At 36.9% G+C, this 21036-nt stretch overlaps 2 protein-coding genes across 7 annotated transcripts in view; both read left to right on the top strand.

The window, feature by feature from the left end:
- The window catches only part of ZC3H11A (zinc finger CCCH-type containing 11A), a 35980-nt gene extending 27390 nt beyond the window's left edge, over positions 1-8590 (top strand). For 5 of the 6 annotated variants that reach the window (XM_011373035.2, XM_011373039.2, XM_011373040.2 and 2 more), the window contains 6 exons: positions 2496-2999; positions 3326-3405; positions 4270-4600; positions 5074-5240; positions 5331-5398; positions 5808-8589. In XM_011373035.2, the coding sequence (XP_011371337.1) occupies positions 2496-2999; positions 3326-3405; positions 4270-4600; positions 5074-5240; positions 5331-5398; positions 5808-6066 (1409 nt within the window). In that variant the 3' untranslated portion in view covers positions 6067-8589. Of the gene's footprint in view, positions 1-2495; positions 3000-3325; positions 3406-4269; positions 4601-5073; positions 5241-5330; positions 5399-5807 lie in introns of all 6 variants that reach the window. The other variant, XM_011373037.2, reaches the window with a different exon arrangement.
- A 6073-nt stretch (positions 8591-14663) lies between these two features.
- SNRPE (small nuclear ribonucleoprotein polypeptide E) lies at positions 14664-20431 on the top strand. The gene is made up of 5 exons (XM_011373031.2): positions 14664-14837; positions 15323-15349; positions 16796-16858; positions 17683-17761; positions 20220-20431. Exons 1-5 carry the CDS (start codon positions 14784-14786, stop codon positions 20273-20275), a joined length of 279 nt encoding a protein of 92 aa, XP_011371333.1. The 5' UTR covers positions 14664-14783; the 3' UTR covers positions 20276-20431.
- The last annotated feature ends 605 nt before the right edge of the window (positions 20432-21036 follow it).

Below are 21036 nucleotides of genomic sequence, written 5' to 3'. Positions count from 1 at the left end.
GAGTTTTTGGACACATGTTCCACGTGTCTTTTAACTTTGTCTTCATACTTTCCATCCCTGAGGATTTTTTGCCTCATCGTTTAGGATCTTTGCTTGGCTTGATTTTCTAGATTAGCAATTAACCAACTCAGCTTTTTCTGCAAAAGGTCAAATAGTAAATATTTTAGTCTTTGCAGTCCACAGTTTCCATCACATCTACTCAACTCTGCCATTATAGTGTGAAAGCAGCCATATGTAATATGTAAATGAATGAGTGGATGTATTTCAATAAAGCTCTAATTATAAAATTTAGACCATGGCCAGATTTGGCCTATGGACTTTAGTTTGCCATTGTTCTAGATGACTGATTTTCGACCAGCCTTGTCTTTTATTTACTATTTAGTCTTTCAGTTGGATTTATTTTGGCACCTGTGTTTTTAATTTCCAAGAATTTTTTTAGGAGGGTTCTTTGAGTTCTTTTTCACAGCCTGTTTTCAGGCTCCTCTGGGCTTTTGAATTTGAATATTTTTTTTAAATATGTGTATGTATTGTTTTATGTCTTTCATCACTTCTCTTTGTTTATTTTGGTTCATTTTTAATGTTGTTGCTCTTCCATAATTCTAAGTACCTGGCCTAGCTTTCCTCTGTGATTCTAAGTAGTCCTCTGTCCTAGCTGGCAGACCTGACTTAAAATGTTTACATAAATGAAGAGGGTACACAAAAAGCCAGCTGTGTGGGTTGCAGGCTGGAAGTCTGGGGGCCCATACAATTACTTTATTTACTTTCAAAGTACAGCTGACTTTCTTTTTTTAACTTTGCTTTTTACTTTCTACCCTACTTCTCTTCTTTCTGCTTGGCCTTTATGAAAGTCTGAAATATCTCATGCTCTACTTCTCTCTAGCCCCAGCATCCTCACAGCGTGCTCCCTTTCCCAGCAGATTCTCCTCTTTCTATGGAGCCGTTCTTGGGAGAAGGTCATGACTGTCCCAACTGATGTGTAGGAGTCTTTAGGTCTTCCTTAAATTTTTACCCACTATTGCTTTTTATAGCAGTTTGGCAGTTTTATTTGACTCTGTTGGGAAGAACATTTCAACTCCTACAGTTTATTTCTTATCTGTTTTTCTATAAATTCAGATATCTGCTTTCTTTCTCAGAAATCGCTCAGGATTTATGCTCTGCCAGTGGCATCATTGTTTTCCATTGCTATTGTGGATTTATTCTACTTTTAATGTCTTTATCATTTTGATGAAATTTTTGTGTAGGGTAGGGAAACAGGGTCTCCATGTCACCATTCATGTAATACTCTCTTGAAGTGGTAATTTTGAGAGCATTCTAGCATCTTGAAATGAAAAATTTTTTAATTTGAAAGCCTAAGGAAATCAATAAGTGAGTGCTTCTTATTTAACAGGTACTGTACTAAAATATTACATATAAGTAAATGTAGTCATTGTTCTCTTGAAGTTTCTAATGTGATTGAGAATACAGTCAACTGTGGTGCTATATGATCAGTGCTGTGATCAGAGAACCAAACTAGATTTGGAAAGTGTCAGATTTAAGATGAACTCTGTTAAAACTAACTAGGAAGCAAGAGAAATGAGACGAGTAAGGACCACCCCATATAGAAACAACATATTCAAGGGTTTAGAAAGTGAGACAGAACATGTGTTTAAGGTTATAAAAGGATATTGCTTTTGATCTTTCATTAAAAGCTGTTATTCAGTGATTAAATATATATCATCTCCAAATTCTTGTTTTTTTCCACATCATTTCTTTTGCTCTAGTAATGAGGACATGCATATCTGTTTCGTGTGAAATTTGTCCTTTAATTTGAACAGATGTAAGATGATTAATGTATCATTAAAAATAGCTCTTCAGTGGCATGCTAGTCTCTGGGGTTTTCCTATTTTTCTTCTGTCTTATCACCTGCTTTACCTCCTTTTCATCCTTTAAATATCACTTAAATATTACTTTCTCTGAAAAGCTTTTCTTAACCAATTCCTAGACAAAGATTAGTGTTCTTACTACATGCACCTTTATCAAAGCTGTTATTATTACCATACTTTGTTGTTCCTTAATTATTTGTCTGTTAAACTATTATAAACTACATGTGGGCTGAAATTGTATTTTACTTACTATTACATTTCTAGCACAGTGTCAGTGCATGTTATATACCTACGAATGAATGGAAAAATTAACTTGTTGCTGTTTTTATTGGTAAGATTTATAATGACAGGTTTTTCCAGCTAGCAAATGGCTTTCAAGTTCCTCAGATAAATTTCTGAGGAAGTTGAAAAATCAGTAATTTTTTCTCCCTAAGAGTTTTTCTTGAGGGCCACTACCTGAAACATGGAATATTCTAAAATTGAGGTAGAAACTAATGTACTTTTGATCATTTTAATTGCCTACCTAAATGATACCACTCTACTGTACTCTGTCTTATTCAAGAATAGAGAGACCATAATTCATTGAGCAATGAACTCTAAGTACAGTGACATATTTTTCCCCCATGAAAACAGAGAGAATTACTAAAGTTGGTGAGATCCACGTGAAGACTTTAGAAGAAATTCTTCTTGAAAGAGCCAGTCAAAAACGTGGAGAATTACAAACCAAACTCAAGGCAGAAGGACCTTCAAAAGTTGATGATTCTACTTTAGGAACCAGAAGCTCCTCCACAATCCGAATCAAAACCTTTTCTGAGGTCCTGGCTGAAAAGAAACATCGGCAGCAGGAAGCAGAGAGACAGAAAAGCAAAAAAGATATAACCTGCATCAAGTTAAAGACTGATAATGAAATTAAAAAAACAGTGGTTTTGCCACCCATAGTTGTCAGCAAAGGACAATCAGAGGAGCCTGCGGGTAGAACAAAGTCTATGCAGGAGGTGCATATCAAGACGCTGGAGGAAATTAAACTAGAGAAGGCACTGAGGGTGCAGCAGAGCTCTGAGAGCAGCAGCAGCTCCCAGCCCCAGCCTGATGCCACCCCAGCGGCAAGGCGGCTTCTCCGAATCACCAAAAAATCAGGTAACAAAAGAGCTCCCTCTGTAGTAACACTTCCTCAAATAATATTTCAAAAGGCAAGGTGTTCCACAGGATTATTACAGGAATTCTGTGAGAATTTTTCTTTACTCACATAACTTTTGAAAAGTCACTGGATTAAATAAAGATAAGCTGTTTCTGTACTATGTAGACCTTTGATATTTTAATGTGCACTTTGAAACTTGGATTACCGATAGGCTTTATAATTATTTGTCCTATCTTAGCATTACTTTCATTAAGAAAAGTTTTGTTTAACTTTATCTGTCATGAAGTTGCAGCGTAAATGAAATATATGTTCAATGTGAATGTAGGTATAAAAGAAGAGAAGAAACTTCAAGAAGGCAGTGAAGTTGCTTCTCAGAGCAGTGTTACCAAAACAGAAGGTAAAGAGGTGAGTTTATTTAAAATCATTTTATAGTTGTCCATACAAGTGAAGACTGGATGAATGGTAAAATGTGCTTTTAGTTTTAGTTTGTAATAAATTTGTATTTAACATTTCACTGACATATTAGGTAAATAGCCTTTCACTATGCTTATAATTTTCTGTTGGGAAAAAATTGTGGAGTGGTGGGTGTTCTGTATATATACATCATCAGGGTTCTCTGCCCTTTTAAAGTGTTTAATTGGCTGTTAACATGTTTTAAACTAAGTTTTTTTTCCTGCCATTGAGAGTAATATCAATTCATTCTACAAATTTTGGGGTTTTATTATTTAAAAGAATGAGAAACCCTGTAATTTCACAACCTACATGGAACCAACACTAGTTATTTTCATGGATTTCTTTCAAGTCTTTTGTTTATATCCATATATATGTAAACTCGTTTAATGATATGACTCATGTTTAGAACATAATTGAGAACTTTACAATGTATCATTTTGCAGCCTGCTTTAAGTTTATCAATTAATATTCATAACATTACACAAGTGTCATCTGGATATTTAGGTTTTGTTTTACACAATAAGATAACGAACATCTTGGTATAAAAATCTTCGTGCAAGTGTCTGATTATTTAGAAATCATTTGTATTAGACTTAGGGTCATTGTCTAGCCTATGGAATCTGGTTTTTATTGTTCCGCACATCTTGATTCTTTTATAAGCTTGTTTTTTATTTAATATCAAAGAGCAAAAGCTCTTGTGTTCTGGATCACGTGACACTGCTTGACTTAGCTGTTAGCCTTGTAACCTATAAATTGTAATTACATAGGTTGTTAGAGGTACTAGATTTTAATTCTGTCATTTAAATTTATGCATAGGTTTCGGCTGAGACAACAGGAGTTGGCATCACTAAAGTTCAAGTCAAGAGATGTGAGACCATGAGAGAAAAGCACATACAGAAACAGCCAGAGAGGGGAACCTCTCAGAAGGAAACATCAGTTTTGACACCCCTCTGGGGAGATGTAGACTCTTACAGTACCCAGATAGCAGAGAAGCCAGTGCTCACTACTGTGCCAGGCTTCACACAACACCTGACAAAGCGGCTTCCTACAAAGTCATCCCAGAAGGCAGAATTAGAAACCTCAGGGATTGGGGACTCAATATTGAATGTGAAATGTGCGGCACAGACCTTGGAAAAAAAGGGTAAAGGTCAGTGTTTTTTCTAGTGTATCTTACTTTAGGATCTCAAAGTTACCAAGTTTCAGTAATTCCCTGGCAACAATTGGGTCATATTTCATTGGCCTTATATTCTGGTCACACAGGTGGATAGTAACAGTTCTTACAATTCTATTTAAAAGACAAAATTAGAAGAATTTATTTATCAGAATTTAAAATTGCTGTTTAAAAATCTTTATCTAAAACTTTCTGTGGTGCATATTTCCAAAACAAGGAACAGAATAGCAGTAGCAAATTCAAGAGCCACTGAAAGGAATCAAGTATATATACATTATGGCTATGGGTAGTACAGATTGCTTGTGGATCATTTTCAGTCTGGATTTTTTTGTTGTTTTTAATTATTTGTGATATATCTAGTACTGTGAAGGAATTTTTATACTCTGAGTTATTCTCCATGTAAAAGGGATTTTTCTAGCTATTAATCAAATATTTTCTGTCCCTTGTAGCTAAACCCAAAGTGAATGTGAAGCCATCTGTGGTTAAAGTTGTCTCATCGCCCAAATTGGCCCCCAAACGCAAGGCAGTGGAGGTTCACCCTGCTGTCATTGCAGCTGTGAAGCCACTCAGCTCCAGCAGTGTCCTGCAGGAAAGCCCAGCCAAAAAAGCCGCTGTGGTGAGAAGCAGACCCAATTCAGTGATGCAAAAGAAAGTGAATATGCTCAAATTAAAAACCTAACTCTCCTACTAAATTACTCTTTTGTAGGCTGTCGTCCCACTCGTCTCTGAGGACAGATCAGTCACTGTGCTGGAGACGGAGAAACCTAGAGACAGGTAATACCTTGCAATTCTTTCAAATCAGACTTTAGGCCACTACTATTATTTATACTCTCTAAAGAGTAACACTGCTAAATAGTTTTAAACATTTACAATTTAGCCGCATCTAAATAAATCTGCTAAACTTCAAATTAATTGTAAACCATGATGCTTAAGGTTTCTGTTCTCCTTGGGTGCCCTTGTTTATGTTTTACCTGTGTTATTTTTAAAATGTTTTAAACACCTATCTGAATTCTACTTTAAAAGGACAAAAATGCTTTGTCCTAAATTCCCAAAACAGTTCCTTATGTGTGTCCTCAGAAACAACTCATGGCTAACTCTTTGTGTTCCTGAGACTAGGTGGTCCAGCCACCCATTGACAAAAGTCAGTTTTCTAATTATCTTTTGGGATTTTTTTACCTTACAGTCTTGTGCTGCCTTCAACCCAGTCACCTTCAGATACCTCCCCACCAGAAGTATCTGGCCCTTCCTCATCCCAGATGGCCACAAAAACTCGCCGACTCAGCTCTGCTTCAACAGGAAAGCCCCCGCTCTCTGTGGAGGATGATTTTGAGAAACTAATATGGGAGATTTCAGGAGGCAAATTAGAAGCTGAGATTGACCTGGATCCTGGGAAGGATGAAGATGACCTTCTGCTTGAGCTATCAGAAATGATTGATAGCTGAAGGTGGTAGTAGAACATTTAAAACAAACAAAAACAAACAAACAAAAACTTGCCAAAACCTGGACTTTTATCTATTATAACATTTACCCAAGATGGTCATTTCTTTAGTCTAGAATTCGCCCCAAATCAGAAGTATACCTCTGAATTATCTCTATGTGTCCTGGATTCCTTGGGTCAGATTTTTAAATTCCCTGGTAACCATTTTGTCTATTTGATGACATGACATTGTTTAGCATCTTCAAGAAAAAGTTCTGGTTTACCCCTCTCTCCACAAAAAGACTGAGAGGGAGATCCAAGTGAAAGGGTGCAAGAGAACTTAGTGACTCCTTGAGGTGTTTGTCATTTTTTGGCTTTTTCCCCCTTTGTTGTATTATTTCTTTTATGTATTGTCTTACTGTGCTTAATGTACCTGAGTTTGAAAAGGATGAAAACAGCTGCTACCATTAAGGACCAAATTTCACGCTACCACTAAACAAACAAAACAAAAAAAATCCACTCGGTCTCTGTTAAATTGCATGTGTTTTTAAAGGTATTTGGAGATTCACCTAAGCTTTAGAGAGAGCCAAGCAGCTCAGAAAGCCTGTAATTTGGACATAACTTTTGGACCTGATTTTCATGTTTCTGCTGCTGTGTAAGTCTCTGAAGAGCAATAGCTAACTTATTACTGTAATTTTTTAAGGCTTTAAAGTGCCTCAGGGGTTCTCTGAAACTAATTTTCTATTTCTGGGATTCCCTGGATTCTTAGTAAGAGATGGTGACATAATGATTACAGAAATTCTCATTTTAGTATGAAAATTGTCCCTTCTCTTCTTTAGTACTTGCCTCCTCCTAGCATTGAATTATCACAGGGATAAAAATTGGTTAATTATATATTTCTAACTCTCCCGGCAAACTCCTCTTGCCCAGTATTTATTTGGTGTCTTTTAATCACCTAAGGGGGAAAAAAAATGAATTCATTCGAGCTACCAATATTTATCTATGGACTGTAGCAGTACAATGAATTGTACTATAGAAGGGATTATTCGAGATGTTCTGGGGGTGTATTGTATACCTTCCAGTTTTCTTCATTTCTGAATTAAATTTTCTTGATGTTGGTCACCTTTATATCACCTCAAGGTTTAACTGTGAAGGAACAAGTATGATGGGGATAATAGTCTTGAAAGGAGACATTGTACATAATTGAAAAGAAGAGGAAAGAAGGACTTGTCCGTTTTGATAATTTGCTGTAGGTGGCCAGTGTTGTTTCTCATAGGGAAATCTGATCCACCTGTCATATTGGCTCCTAAGGAACTGCTGTTGTAAGCGGCTCATCAAGAGTTGAACTTCATGTAGCCTTGCTGGGAATATGGAAAAGGAAGAAAGCCACAGGACTGCCCATTCAGTCTTGGAAAGATCTGGATGATTCTGCAAAGCAAAAATGACTTGAAATTTATGTATAGACACCTCTCTACCAATCCATCTTCAACTGACCGAATGTTGTATAATAGCCCTTCTCCAAAGCAGGGTGGAATGTTCTGGTTTCACCACAGATTTTCTACTCATTTCATTTTTGGAATCAGCTTATAGATTCCAAGTCTCTTTTGTATATAACCTTTATTCTTTTGCTTTTTAAAAAATAATTTTGTTTCATATTTAAAGTCCTTGTATTAGTCAGTGATTAATGTTCAACATTATTTCAACCATTCGCCATTACGCAAAGAATTACTTATTGTGTTTTAAATAAAACTGGTGTAGGAAAGTCTTGACGTTGTGAGTTAAGTAGTGTACGTCACTCCAGCCTAGGATCGGCCTCAGTAGAGGTGCCTGTCAGAATGTTGGCCTTTTGTGTAAGTGCTCCAATTTCACAGATGTCATTTGGCTTTAGAAACTTTTTACAAGGACATATTGCCAGACTTACCCACACGTATGCTTAGTTTTAGCCACATTTGCTTTAGGTGTGAGCGAATATTATGTGTTTTTTTTCCCTGACACTGATTCTTAGCCATTATCATTGTAACTCAAGTAATGCCATTATTTTTTTCAAAAGAGGGTTTAGAAGTGATCTTAAATGGATTCAACAATTTAGATTTCAAGCATGAATACTAATATAAAAATTTTAATTCAGGAAAATCCAGGTTTTTTCAGTAGTGTGCTACTTTTTATGGGATTACATGTAAATTGTTGGCCACCAAAGAACTTAGATTTTTTTTCCAAATAGTAATCCCAACAAGTTGAATCAGCTTGTCACAAAAGCAAAACATTGTGTATTCAGTTTTGAGTGATGATGGTTTTCAATTTTAACAGTAAGAAAAAGGCCCAAATGTTGCAGAGTTTGGCCATAGCCAGAAATTTTAAGATAGTCCATGACTGATATATTTGTCTCAAAATGATCCCTAAAATTGTGACTTAAGCTCAAATGTCAGTGGGTCCTCTTTCATGGCCAGAACAGAGTTTATTTTCATCTTGACCAATCTTTGAAACCACCATTGAGATAAGACTGATGTTTAACAATTACAGCTTCAGAAATAAAGCGTATTGTATATTGGTCTAAGTTTTATGATCTTTTTCTAAAATTGTGGCTTTAGCTTGCTAGAATATTTCTGCAGTTCTCTAAAATATTTGCTTTGAATTTGTCAGTTTGGCAACAACTGGTCTCCAGTTGCTGTTTAATAGGTAACACTTAAACTAGCTAACGTTTACTGAGTACTTAGAATATGTACTCATTTCACATAACCATTTTGACACTAAATCTTACACTGCATCAAAGATCATTGCTTTTTATATTCACTGTAGTGTTAAAGTCAGTGTGTTCAGATTTAACAAAGAAAAAGTACAGGTATAGTCCTATGTGCAGTTGAGTTTGATTTGTTGAACCTTCAAGAGCTCTTTTTTTCTTAAATCTTTCAAAGCTGCTCAATAAATACATGCAAGTTTCCAAAACCCACACGTCTGACTACATGAGCAATTTACTCAAACTCTGCTTCAATTTATTTGAATTTGCAAAATGTCAAGAGCATGAGCACAAAGAAAATACTTGACCTTTTTCTTTACAGAATAAAATGGACAGACAATAATAGCAATGACTCTAAAGAATAATCCAGAATTTTACTTGTTATTTAAAAAAATTGAGATTTACTGAGTAGGCCTATTAAAGTATTTAGATTTAGTTGGATTTAACTGCTGAGATATGACTAAGTCTGATTCTATGGTGATGAGCAAAAAAACGTATTAAAACAGTATTGCTTGTCCCTGGGTTTTTTGGTCTTTAGACTGATTTGTCCTCAGGAGTAAACAACTTGTAGAGTTAAGAATAGGGTAAACAGCCAAGATTTAGACTGAAGAGGACAAGAAAAAATTCTCAAAAGACTCCTATCTGTTGAATAAAAGTGAAAAAGGAAATTGGGTGGATCAAGAACACTTGAAAAAAATTTCAAGGGGAAGGAGAAGCAAAATGGAAGGAACCCTTATCCAATAGCTGTGTGTGATTAATGAGGTCATTTATTTGTATAGGGAGCTTAAGGAGACAAGTTGAGAAAGTACTGTAAGGAAATGTGAAAGAAATAACCTTGGCATGACTGCCACAAAATATTTTGGACTGCTATTCCTTGAAGTTCGAATTAGGACGTTATGAATTCTAACCATTAGTAAACACTACTGGCCACTAGGGATAGATGAGTGTAAAGCAAACCCCTGCCCTTAAAATGCTTAGAGAAAAAAAACTTAAGAGAAATCTAACAAACGAAGTAGGTGCAAATATTAAATGGTTGATGCTATAGAGGGAATAAGAAATCAATGAGTTTGAGACTGGCCAGGGAAGTCTGTGTTAGAGCTGGAGTTTTGTATAACTTAGGAAAGGAGATGATTTGAGCTGCAAACAAGGCCAAATTGAGCAGGTAAGTCTTGTTTTTAGTGACCTCTGACCATGTCATTGGTACTCTGAATCTGCCTTGTGTCATTCTTGGTCTCAGTTGTCAACTATACTTAGCTAAGATATACACTGATTTTTTTAAAATGCAAATCTGAGTCACTGCTTCATAAAATCCTCCAATTTCCTCTTCCCTTAAAAATTAAATTCATTTCTCAGCAAAGTTTGTAAGGCCCTGTCCTACCAGCCTCTCCCGCCACTCACCATGCTCTATACTCCAGCAAAACTGACTATTCTCATACACTAATGTCTCTAGCCCTTTGCCTGTGTTAATGCTGCCTGTCTTTGCCTAAAAGTCTCTTTTGGCTAACTCCTACATGTTCTGTGACCGCCAGGCTACCTCTCCCAAACCCCTGCTTTCCCTGTCTCCCAGACTGGGGTTTGGTGCCTGTCCACTAGGCACATACTCTGTTTACCCCCATTGTTTTAAAATCATTACCTGTGTACTTCCTCAGCCGAATATAAACTTGTTGAGGCACATATTCTTACTAACCTATATATTATCAGTACCTAGTACAGATTTGGCACATAGAAGGTGCATTAGTTTTATAGGGCTGCCATAACAAAATACCACAGCCTGGATGGCTTAAATAACAGACATTTTTTCACAGTTCGGAAGGCTAGAAGTCCAAGATCAAAGTGTTGGCAAGTTTGATTTCTGAGGTGTCTCTGGTTTGCAGATGGCCACCTTACTACATTCTCACATGGCCTTTCGTCTGCATGTACGTATGTGTTTTAATCTTTTTTATAGACACCAGTCACCTTGAATTAGGGCCCACCCACGTCATCTCATTTAACCTTAATTACCTCTTTAAGAGCCTATCTTCAAATGCAATAACATTCAGAGGTACTGGGTTTAAGGGCTTTGCCATATGAGTTTTGGTTTTTTATTTTTTGGGGGGGGGGACACACTTCACCCATAACAGAAAGCATTCAATAAATATTTGCTAAATGAATGAAAAAGTTCTTGACCCATTTCTGTGGCTGTTGATCTTTGCTAGACTGCCCTTGTCTTTCTTAAGCCACTCTTCGGCATGCTTCTAATTAATCACAGCCATTCAGCAAGTTATGAGGCTACTGGTTGAGATGGAAGAAACTGCAAGCTGAGAGGATGGATGTTCAATATTTGGGATGCCTGGAGCTGCCTCTTCTTGGGGTAGGTCTCTGGACCAGCAATTCTCAAGCTTATTTTGCAGATACCTTGGGAGTAATATGAAAATCTCAAATTTTATAAAAACATTATGGTTAATTGCAATAAAAAAGGAAATAAATGTTTCATAGTACTTTCTACTATTTAATGAATTCATTGAATTAGTGATATATTCAGAAGTTTCAAGGTTCAAAATGTGTATAAAAGTATATCAGTAAAAATCCTCCCTTCTACTACTACCCCAGCTAGCCGAAAACCACGTTACAGGTTCTCAGGTATTCTTCCGGAGATATTTCAAGCATATTCAGTCTTTACTTAATGTTGTCAACAAGGTTCTGCAACTTCGAGCAAAACAATGTATAACAAAACCAATTTTACGATCCTGTGGCATCAACATTATAACAAAATGATGAACAAAATGATGTTATCTGAGGACTTGCTATATAAGCAAATTATACTCCTATATAAAATCATGTATAAAACACACATTCTGCACCTTACATTTTTTATTATGTTTACTATGAATAGTTTTAAATTATGAATTACAAATTCATAACAAATCCTGTTTCATCTATACCCATATCATTTACCCCTTATTCTGGCCCCAAGAGCTTAGACTAGGGTGAGGTAAGCAAGGTGCCTGTGCACAATTTAAGGAGGTGCTCATTCTTAGGGTTGTACTCACACATGAGTGTGACTCTTTAAATTTTGCTCCTTAGGCTTGTCCCATTTGAGATCCAGCCCTGCTGACTCATACTGGATTATTGCTAAGTAAATCTCAAATATATCATAGTTTGTTTTTTGTCTTACTGTATATTGAATGTCATTTCATATCAGAACATAAACGAGCTTCTTCAATCTTGGTTATATTTGCACAGTATTACACTATGAATATGCAATAATTGAGCAAGTCCCTGTTGATGGACTTGCTATTTTTATCAATGTTGCTATTTTTATCAATGCTGCAATGTTTACATTATATTGCACATGTAAGTTTATCTGTAGAATTAAATACCTACAAGTGGAGTTTAATAACTGACAATACTTTTTGATCTTTGCCAATCAAATGGGGAGAAAAGCTTTCTCAGTGTAGTTTGCATTGTCATATAATAGTGAACTTGGGCAACTTTTCACATGATTGAAGACCATTTGTATTTCTTTTGCTATAATCATTTTTCACATCCACTGCCAAGTTTTATTTAGGGTCTTTGTGTCAGATTAAAAGTGGCTGCAAATTCTTTAACGTACCTCCTATCAAGAGGTGGGCTCTATTTTTCCGGCCCTTGAATATGGGTTGAGGTATGAACACTATACTATTCTAGGCCTGGACTTTAAGGGTAACTTCCGCCTTGGTTTCTTAGTGTCCTGGGCCCCCACAATGAGAAGGCATACCACTCTGCCAGAGGGACCCTGTGGTGAGGCACAGACGTGGACAGGGACTCACCTGAAGCCTTCTAAATACACACACCAAGGCCTTAGCTACATCTGGAGCAGAAAAAAAATCACCCGGCTGAGACCTGCCCAAATTCTTGACTCACAAAATAATCAATTATAACAAAACAATTGTTGTTGTAAACTAAGTTTTGGAATATTTCTTACATAGCAATAGAGAACCAGAACAGCATTTTTTTTTTGAGTTCTTTATATAATAGTAGAATTAGTCATTTGTTTGATATAGTGCAAATATATTTTTCTTATATCGTTTGACTTTGCTTATTATGGGGCTTTTTAGACATGCAAAACTTTAAAATTGTTATGTAATTGAATTAATCACTTTTTCTTCTAAAAACGAGCTAGAACATACAGTTGAGAAAAAGATAATTTTTAAGAACAAAAGAGATGAAATGTCTATAATTAAACTAGATAAATTAGAAAAAAGAAACTAAAGAAAACAAAAACATCTCAAAGACAAAAAGGAAAATTTGAACAAATGAAAAGACATCATGTACTTAGATTTTTAAAAATTCTATTGTTCTTAGAGTTTAAGGTAATCACAGTAAAAATATGAGATTTTTAAATTTAGATAAGCTGATTCTAAAGTGCGTAAGAAAAATAACCAATAATAACTAGGAAAATTCTACTTACTTCTAGTCCTACCAAATAACAAAACATTATAAAGCTACAATACTTGTAAGAGTAATACTGGTCCATAGATAGATACAAAGATCAATAGAACAAAATATACACTATATAGATAGACAAATACACTTGGTATATTTATAAATGTAGCTTTTTAAGTTGAATGAGAAACGATGGGTTATTTTTTTGAAATGATGATGGAAAGCCCGGCAGTCATCTAGAAATTATAAAGCTGTATCAGTTCTAGGACACACAAGGATAAATTTTAGATTAAATCTCATTTGAATATTTAAATTTTAAAAAGCAAAATCATTTTTAAAAAATCAAATCACTTCTGATGAGTCGTATAATCATTCAAATGATTGGTTGTAGGGTCAATCCTCAAAAGTTTAGGAATCATGACTTCTAAAACAGGAAAATGCAAAATCAAGTAGCTAAGCATCTCTGCATCTGAGATGGGGTAGGTATACGGTGTGTTCTATCCATGCTGTCTTTGAATTCAGCAAATATAACTAGTTTCCTCTGTGTACAGCACAACTCTCTACTGGATTTGAGGCAGGGAAATTTCTTAAAAGAAGTAATCTTCCCATGGATTTTTTAGCTCTCTATAATTTAAAAATCACTTTCATACCCTTCAATCTCAAACCCTTTATGAGGCTCGCTCTAGTAACATCCTCCTTAAACAGAAGACCTCAGTTAAGCAAGTTATGTTTCTGTCACTTGCCACAACTCTGAGCTTCAGCTTCCTCATATATAAAGTGGGTATTCCTATTAAATGAAATTTCTGCCAAGCCACAAGCCCATTACATAACCTAACAAGTTCCACCGCCTCCCCTTCCAGCTGTATTAGAAAACTGAGATCTTACTGTGTACACTACTTCACTGAAACGTCAGCCCCATGAGGAAGGAATGTTTTTATGTCCATTTTGGTAACAACTAAGCAGAGACGTGACAAGTCTTAGGAACTTATCCTTGGTCATACACTACAAGCGAGCTGGATTTGAGCCCAGCAATCAGATTTCAGGGCTTTCACGCTTAACAGCCATGCTCTGTACCCATTTCACAATAACGTTGGGTCGGTTGATAATGGAGTAAACCACAGCAGCTGGTTTTTGCATTCTGACAATCTGTGGCTGACAGTGCTAGGTGTGGGAATCCTGAATCTAGGCTTCTTACTGCTCTACACTCCTCATCAAAACGTGCCATCAAGTCTAAATTCCAGGGAAATAGGCCTTAGAAAAAGCACTAACACAATCCATTTCACATACAGAGGGATGCAATGGGATGACTTGGCTCTTTAAAGCCCGCTGAGGAAATGGAGACGCAAAAGCACCGGCTTCTCGACGCCTCCCTCCAGGTGGCGCTGTAGGACTGACGCTCATTCCAAAGTGCAGCCGCCGCAACTTGGCCTCCCCCGGAGGCTATAGAGCACAGAGAAAAATTTTACATCTGTGGCTAGAGAAGCATTTCCCAGGAGCCTCCCGGGCCTCCTCGCGGGCACAGTGCACTTCCGGTTCCGGTTTTGTTACGGAAGTAGCTATCTGAGGTAGCGTGCAGTACAGTGTGGCCTTTGTCAGCTTCCACAATGGCGTACCGTGGCCAGGGCCAAAAAGTGCAGAAGGTGATGGTGCAGCCCATCGTATCCTACGCAAGATGTCAGGACCGCTAGGTTGGGGCCAGAAAAGGGGAGCTAAGGAACAAACAGTAGGCCCAAGGGAGCGGAGTGTGGACGTACGTCCCGTGAGCCCCCGGGGCGCCAAAGACCGGGAGAAAGCGCGGGACATTGAGGAAGTGGGGATGGGGGCAGGCGGGCTTGGGCAGACCCCTGCCGAGGAAATGCGGGAAGGAGTGGAGGGGGACAACCTTCATTAGGTACTGAATACAAGCAGGGGGTATCGATCTCAGCGGGAGGAAGATGGCGGTGCTAAGAAAACTCCAAGAGAATCAGAGAGGAGATGCCTCAAGAGTATTTAAGGAACCCCTAATGGGTGCCTAGTTGGGCCCTTTACGTAGCGTAGGCACCAGACCTTGCGTTCCGAAAACAAAGATGCGATGCGGATAGGATCGACCAGTTTCAAGGAGCAGAGTTTATGCGTGTATTTTTTTCCTTAACCATTGGTGCAGAACCTCATCTTCAGATACTTGCAGAATGTACGTAAGTTGTTCGTTGTTTTTTAGTAATTTTTGAGTAAAAGATGAATTTATTTGGCTGTTTCGTTATCCTGTCTGATCATTGTTTCTAGAGTTAAAAATAGATGAAATTGTGGATTTGGGAAGTGATGCAGGCCTGGTGGACTGTCCCCCGAGTGCGGACTCTAGTCTTACAGGAGCGGGCCCTTGACTGGGCGCAGGAAAGAATTCAGGCGAATCAGAGATAAAATGAAAGTTTATTAGAGAAGGAATAGCTCCACAGAGACATAGAATGAGAGACCCCAAGTGTTCAAAGAATTCAGTTCAAATCTGTTTCCTGGGTGTGGGTCTGCTGTGTGAGTCCTCGGGAGGTAGTTAGTAATCTCAGCAGGAATCTTCCTATAGGTTCCCCGCAGTCCGGCCGAATGCCGGTCAGACAGGGTCCCGTGTCTAACAGCATTGTAGCAGGGCTCCGAATACAACCTGGTTTAATGTTTAGTCAATTTTTGTAATTCTCATGCCCCTTTCTTATATTAGAAGGATTTTTGAGGGAAAGGAGTTCAGGGAAAGCACTAATAAAATGATGTATAGTCATGCCGACTGCAAACATGTCAAGAATTGTGTCATTACTTTGCAAGACTAAAATTACTAATTTCAAAAATTGTTTAGGTATTGGTACTTTTGTTTTGTAGTGATCATGACCAGAACACTGGAGCTGTTCTCTTTTCTTCCCATGCAATGTAACATTGGAAGAAAAATCCAGTAACTTTAAATCATGAAATAAGGTGGTGGGTTTAGTACCTGGGAGAGAACTTAAATATCAAAAAGACACAAAAAGGAAGAGGGGAGGGATAGATAGATTCAGAAGAGTTAGTGTCAGCCTGCTTTCCTTTGGGGGGATTTTTTAAGCAACTGAAGTTCTGAGTTGGCAGGACAGAGTGATTAAATTATCTCAAAGAAAATGTAGTTCACGTTGCTCTGAGAAATTTTAGTATGTGACAGCACAGTTGAAAAGCAGATTAATTTCAAGTCACTGTAATCTCTAATCACCAGAATTGAGGTTCCCTCCCTGGAAAACTGAGAAACTAGAGAAAGCTCATTTGGAGCTGGATTTTGCTATAGCAGATAAAGAAAGAATCAACTGGTCTTTAGAAATTATTGCTTTGTACTATGCTGTTACCAGTTTTCACTTTAAATGTATGGAAACTAGAAGCAACAAGAAATATGATTGAGGCCCAAGATCACAAGAAGATTAACTTAGTCCCAATATAGCATTTATTAAGTGAGAATGTTTCTTGACAGGTACTACTCTTGGTTACCAATTCCGAGGTATGAGTCAAATGATTAAAACTCATGGATCTTTTTTTTTTTTTTTAGTTTTTTTTAGGAGCCTTATTTCTCTATTGTTTGATCAAAGTGGCTTTTGTATACCTATTTTTTTAACATTTCTTTTTATGATTATTTCAGAGATCTCGGATTCAGGTGTGGCTTTATGAACAAGTGAATATGCGGATAGAAGGCTGTATCATTGTGAGTACCCAGGATATTTGATCTCAGAGCAGTTTGTTTTAGAAAAAGATCTCACAAAAAGTGGCCAGCCAGAGCAGCGTACAAAAGTTTAAAGACCCAACCCAAGGAAAGATTTTTAGGGCCCATTGTCCCTTGTCTCATTGTTCTATTTGATAGGAATTGGGTAATTCATAAAATAGAAGGAAAATTAATTTTTAAAAACTATTTAAACAACAATATTAGTATTTGAAGGAGGGGACCAAAAAAATAAAATTAGGGAGGGGGTGAGGATTAATGGATTATTAGTTTTGGGTCAGGTGATACCTGATAAGAGCTGGGAGGGGTTAGTTAAGACTTCCAGGATGGGCAGATACCCTAAATAATGTTTTCAAGGAAGATGAAATAAGACTGAAAGTATGTTAGGATACTTTGGTATGCCTTTGGACATCATAGATTTCCTTAGTAATCACACCTTCCCTGGTTACTGGAGGAAAACAAATGGTGGTTAATAGAGGTAATGTTTTGTGAGGAACATGGGAAAAACGGTGGCAGAAAAAGTTAATTCATATGTGAACACACTCTATATTGGGCAGGTTATAAAGGATAGGGAGAGTGGCTCTTTGGCATAGCTAATGAAATCTTAAGTCCAAAAGATTCCAGAAGTAATTTGGAATGCATTCTGGCTTTCTTCATTATTTAAAAAGAGGCTTTGAGTGGGCGATGGTGTTTTCAGCAGAAAGATCAGTGGAGGGGTGAATTTCTGAAGTTAATTGGCATTTCTGTAGATAGGTATATTTAGAATGTGATCTTACTTGAAGATGACAGTGAATGACTTGTTTTTCTAGGGTTTTGATGAGTATATGAACCTCGTATTAGATGATGCAGAAGAGATTCATTCTAAAACAAAGTCAAGAAAACAGTTGGGTAAGAATATAGATGGTCTTAACAGAATTTTAGAAATTTAGGAAGTTTTACTCACTTCGTGTTTAGTTCGCACTTGAGAAGTTAACTTTTTTGGGAGGTATACTTTTGAAATTATCCTCTGTCACTTATTCCTTACCTTACTCCATTTTTGGTTTTGTCTCTTCACTCAGTTCCCACCAAGGTCACCAAAGACTAATGGTATTAAATGTAATGGTCAGTATTAGTCCTCATTTTACTAAACTCTCAACAGTATTTGGCACTGTTGGCCACTCCCTTAAAAAACTGTTCCCTTGGCTCAAATACTATACTCAGGTTTTCATTTTTCATATCTAGTTATTCTGTTTCAGATTTTCATAAAATCTTTGGGACCCAAACATCAAGTGTTTGAATTGCTCAAGGCTTGGTTGTAGGCCCTCCTATCACTCAATGTTATTTTCTTAGGCATTCAAGACCACACCTTCAGTTACCATCTATATACAGTCATGTGCCTCATAACGACATTTCAATTAACAATGGACCATGTATACCATGATGGTATGCCATATAGCTTAGGTGTGTAGTGGGCTGTACCTTCTAGGTTTGTATAAGTGCACTCACTCTATGTTTGCACAACTATGAAATCGCCTAACGATGCAGATCTCAGAACGTATTCCTTTTAAGTGGTACATGACTGTATTGACTCCCAAATTTATGTCTAGCTTTAGACTTCTTTGAGCCTATTTAACATCTCTCCTTGAGTGTCCCACTGCTCCTCAAAGTTAGCATATCTGAAATCAAACTCAGTTCCCACCCCTCACACTTTTAGAGCTATTTTAGTTTTCCCTTACTGAATGGCACCAATTTCTTTTGGTTTACTAATTGATTTCTTTACAAGTACCTCATCCCCCTCCAGTTTACTCTGCAGACTGCAGTCCTCTTTTAAAAACACCAGTCTGACCTTGTCCCTTTGCTTGACAGCCTTCAATGGCTTTCTGTTGCTCATAGGATAAGAAAATCTTTAATGTATTCTGCAAGGTTCTTCATGATTTGGCCTTGTCTCCATCTGCTCATTTTGTATCACTCTGCTTCATTTTCTGAACTTCATCCACATTTGTCTTTTTTCAGTTCTTTGAATCTGCATATTGTCCCCACCATAAATCTTTGTATATCCTGTTCTGTGTATCTTTCAGACTCAGATAAAATATCACCTCTTCCCATGGTTTGGTTTGATTTTGCTAAAATCAGGGGTTAGGGTGGGGTGTGGGGAGCAGGGTGTGCTGTGCTCTCTGAGTTTGTAGTAAAACATTCATTAATGGGATTATTTTATTAATTTCTCTCCCACTGGACCAGATGTTCCATAAGTACATGTGTCCCATCTTTTTTGCTCCCCAGTGTGCTTAGTGCCTAACTCAGTGCCTTCCATGTAGTAGAAACTCAGAAATATTTGATCAACAAACACAATTTCTTAACCCAGTTAACAGAGTCTTTTAGGATTCATGGCTTCATCAAGACAAATTGAATCATTTTTGTTAAAATCCCATTAACTTACATTTATATAGTCATTTTGTCTCTAATAGCTTTATGGCTCAGTTCACAGCTCACTAATATTACTTTTATCAGTGGTGGGCTTCAGGTGTCTCTTTTTTTCCAGACCCTAAGGATTCTCTTGAGCCTATACGAGATGGTGTAGAAAGTACATTCTGAGAATTATGTTTTGCTGTGTATTTTCCTGCTTAGGCTATTTTTATGAAAGCCTGGGTTGTTTAAATTTAAACATGTCTTGCCAGGAAGGGCAAATGAGTCTTATTGACATATTATTTACAAATTATTTGCAAAATTTTGAATTCCCATAGTAGTGTCTTATAGATACTGTAGAAAAGATTAATATTGCCTGTTGTAGAAGCTTGGGAAAGTAAAAATAACTAATCACTATTGGGATTGATTATCATTTCTCAAACTGTTTGCTGAACACCAATGTTCCTGAAGATATTTATAGATATCTTCCAAGAAGATATCTATAGGCAAAAGAAGATATCTTCAGGCAAAAAGCATTCTCTGCTCGAATAAGTTTAGGAAATGTTGGGTAAAACATAAATAGGTCTGTGTATTGAAGGATGAATCTTTAACATACTAAATTCTAAGAATGGAGTTTTAATGTGCTGCATTTCCTAAACTTGATGTACAACTCATTTCTCAACTTCTACAAACTCAGAGCATCAGGAAAATGGAGTAGACCTATTTAGTTGACTTAGTCTACAAAAATTGTACTTTTTCACAAACCTTCTCAACCTTCATTAGTTTCTTGTTGAAAGAGTGCAAATGCTCTAATATGCACAGCCTTTAAATATATTAATATTTGAAAATGTTCATATACAAGAGAAAATATTTTCAAAATTGCTCAAGAATGATTGAAAATTTTGAGGCTTAAAGGTTGTCTGAATGGCTATTAATAGCTTTTTAAAAAAATTTTGTGTTGCAGGTCGGATCATGCTAAAAGGAGATAATATTACTCTGCTCCAAAGTGTCTCCAACTAGAAATGACTGATGAAGTGAGAAATTGTTGAGAAGGCAATAGAGTCTGTGTTTTGTAGGTGTACTTTGTTCATGAACATTTATTCGTATTGCTTTGATTTCCCTTATGTTATTAGCAGATAACAATAAATGCCGTGGAATTGTTTTTATTAAAAATTTTACATTGTTTCCTTCTTTCCAGTGGTAGAGGCCTTTTACACAGTGCCACCATTAGTTATTGGTATGTTAAAGTTTTCTGAGGGGTGGTGGTTGGCCCCTGGGCATTTGCTTTTCACAGAGCCTGATCTGTAGATTCTTTAAGACAAAGAACAGGAATTCTGCCTGACAGGTAAGCTTCTGATATTGGGTGGTGGAGAATGGTAGTGTTGACAAAAATGAAAGCTATTACAGTAATATATGTCTTCATCATCAATTCTAATTCTGGATGCTGGAACACTATAGAGTTTCTAACCACAGTAGGTTGGAGACATAGTTTCAGTATTTGCTTAGCATTTTCAGAGTCACTGCTTGAGGTCTTTGTGAATTCTTTTATCACCAAAATCAGAATGTGAGAAGTATTTAGGTATAGCAAAGAATGGAATGCCCTAATGTACATTAAAAATGAGCTCTGTTAAGAGTTAACAAGAGGGAGACTATGAGATTGGTAAACTGAAAAAAAGACTACAAGTAGCACTGGTAAGTTAGGGAGAATAATAGTATGTTAGTTGGAGAAACACCTGTCTTTTATTATCTCTAAGAATTTTCATTCTCCCCCAATAATTGTT

The sequence above is a fragment of the Pteropus vampyrus genome, unplaced genomic scaffold (assembly GCF_000151845.1).
Source record: "Pteropus vampyrus isolate Shadow unplaced genomic scaffold, Pvam_2.0 Scaffold217, whole genome shotgun sequence".
In the NCBI taxonomy this organism is placed as follows: Eukaryota; Metazoa; Chordata; class Mammalia; order Chiroptera; family Pteropodidae; genus Pteropus; species Pteropus vampyrus.
The sequence above is the reverse complement of the archived record's forward strand: the minus strand, read 5'-3'. Positions and strand labels throughout refer to the sequence as shown.

Coding starts and splice junctions, on each gene's coding strand:
- SNRPE (XM_011373031.2), top strand. CDS start 14,784: ATGGCGTACCGTGGCCAGGGCCAAAAAGTGCAGAAGGTGATGGTGCAG. Junction 14,838..15,322: donor AGGTGATGGTGCAGCCCATC/GTATCCTACGCA, acceptor CCATTGGTGCAG/AACCTCATCTTCAGATACTT. Junction 17,762..20,219: donor AAAGTCAAGAAAACAGTTGG/GTAAGAATATAG, acceptor TTTGTGTTGCAG/GTCGGATCATGCTAAAAGGA.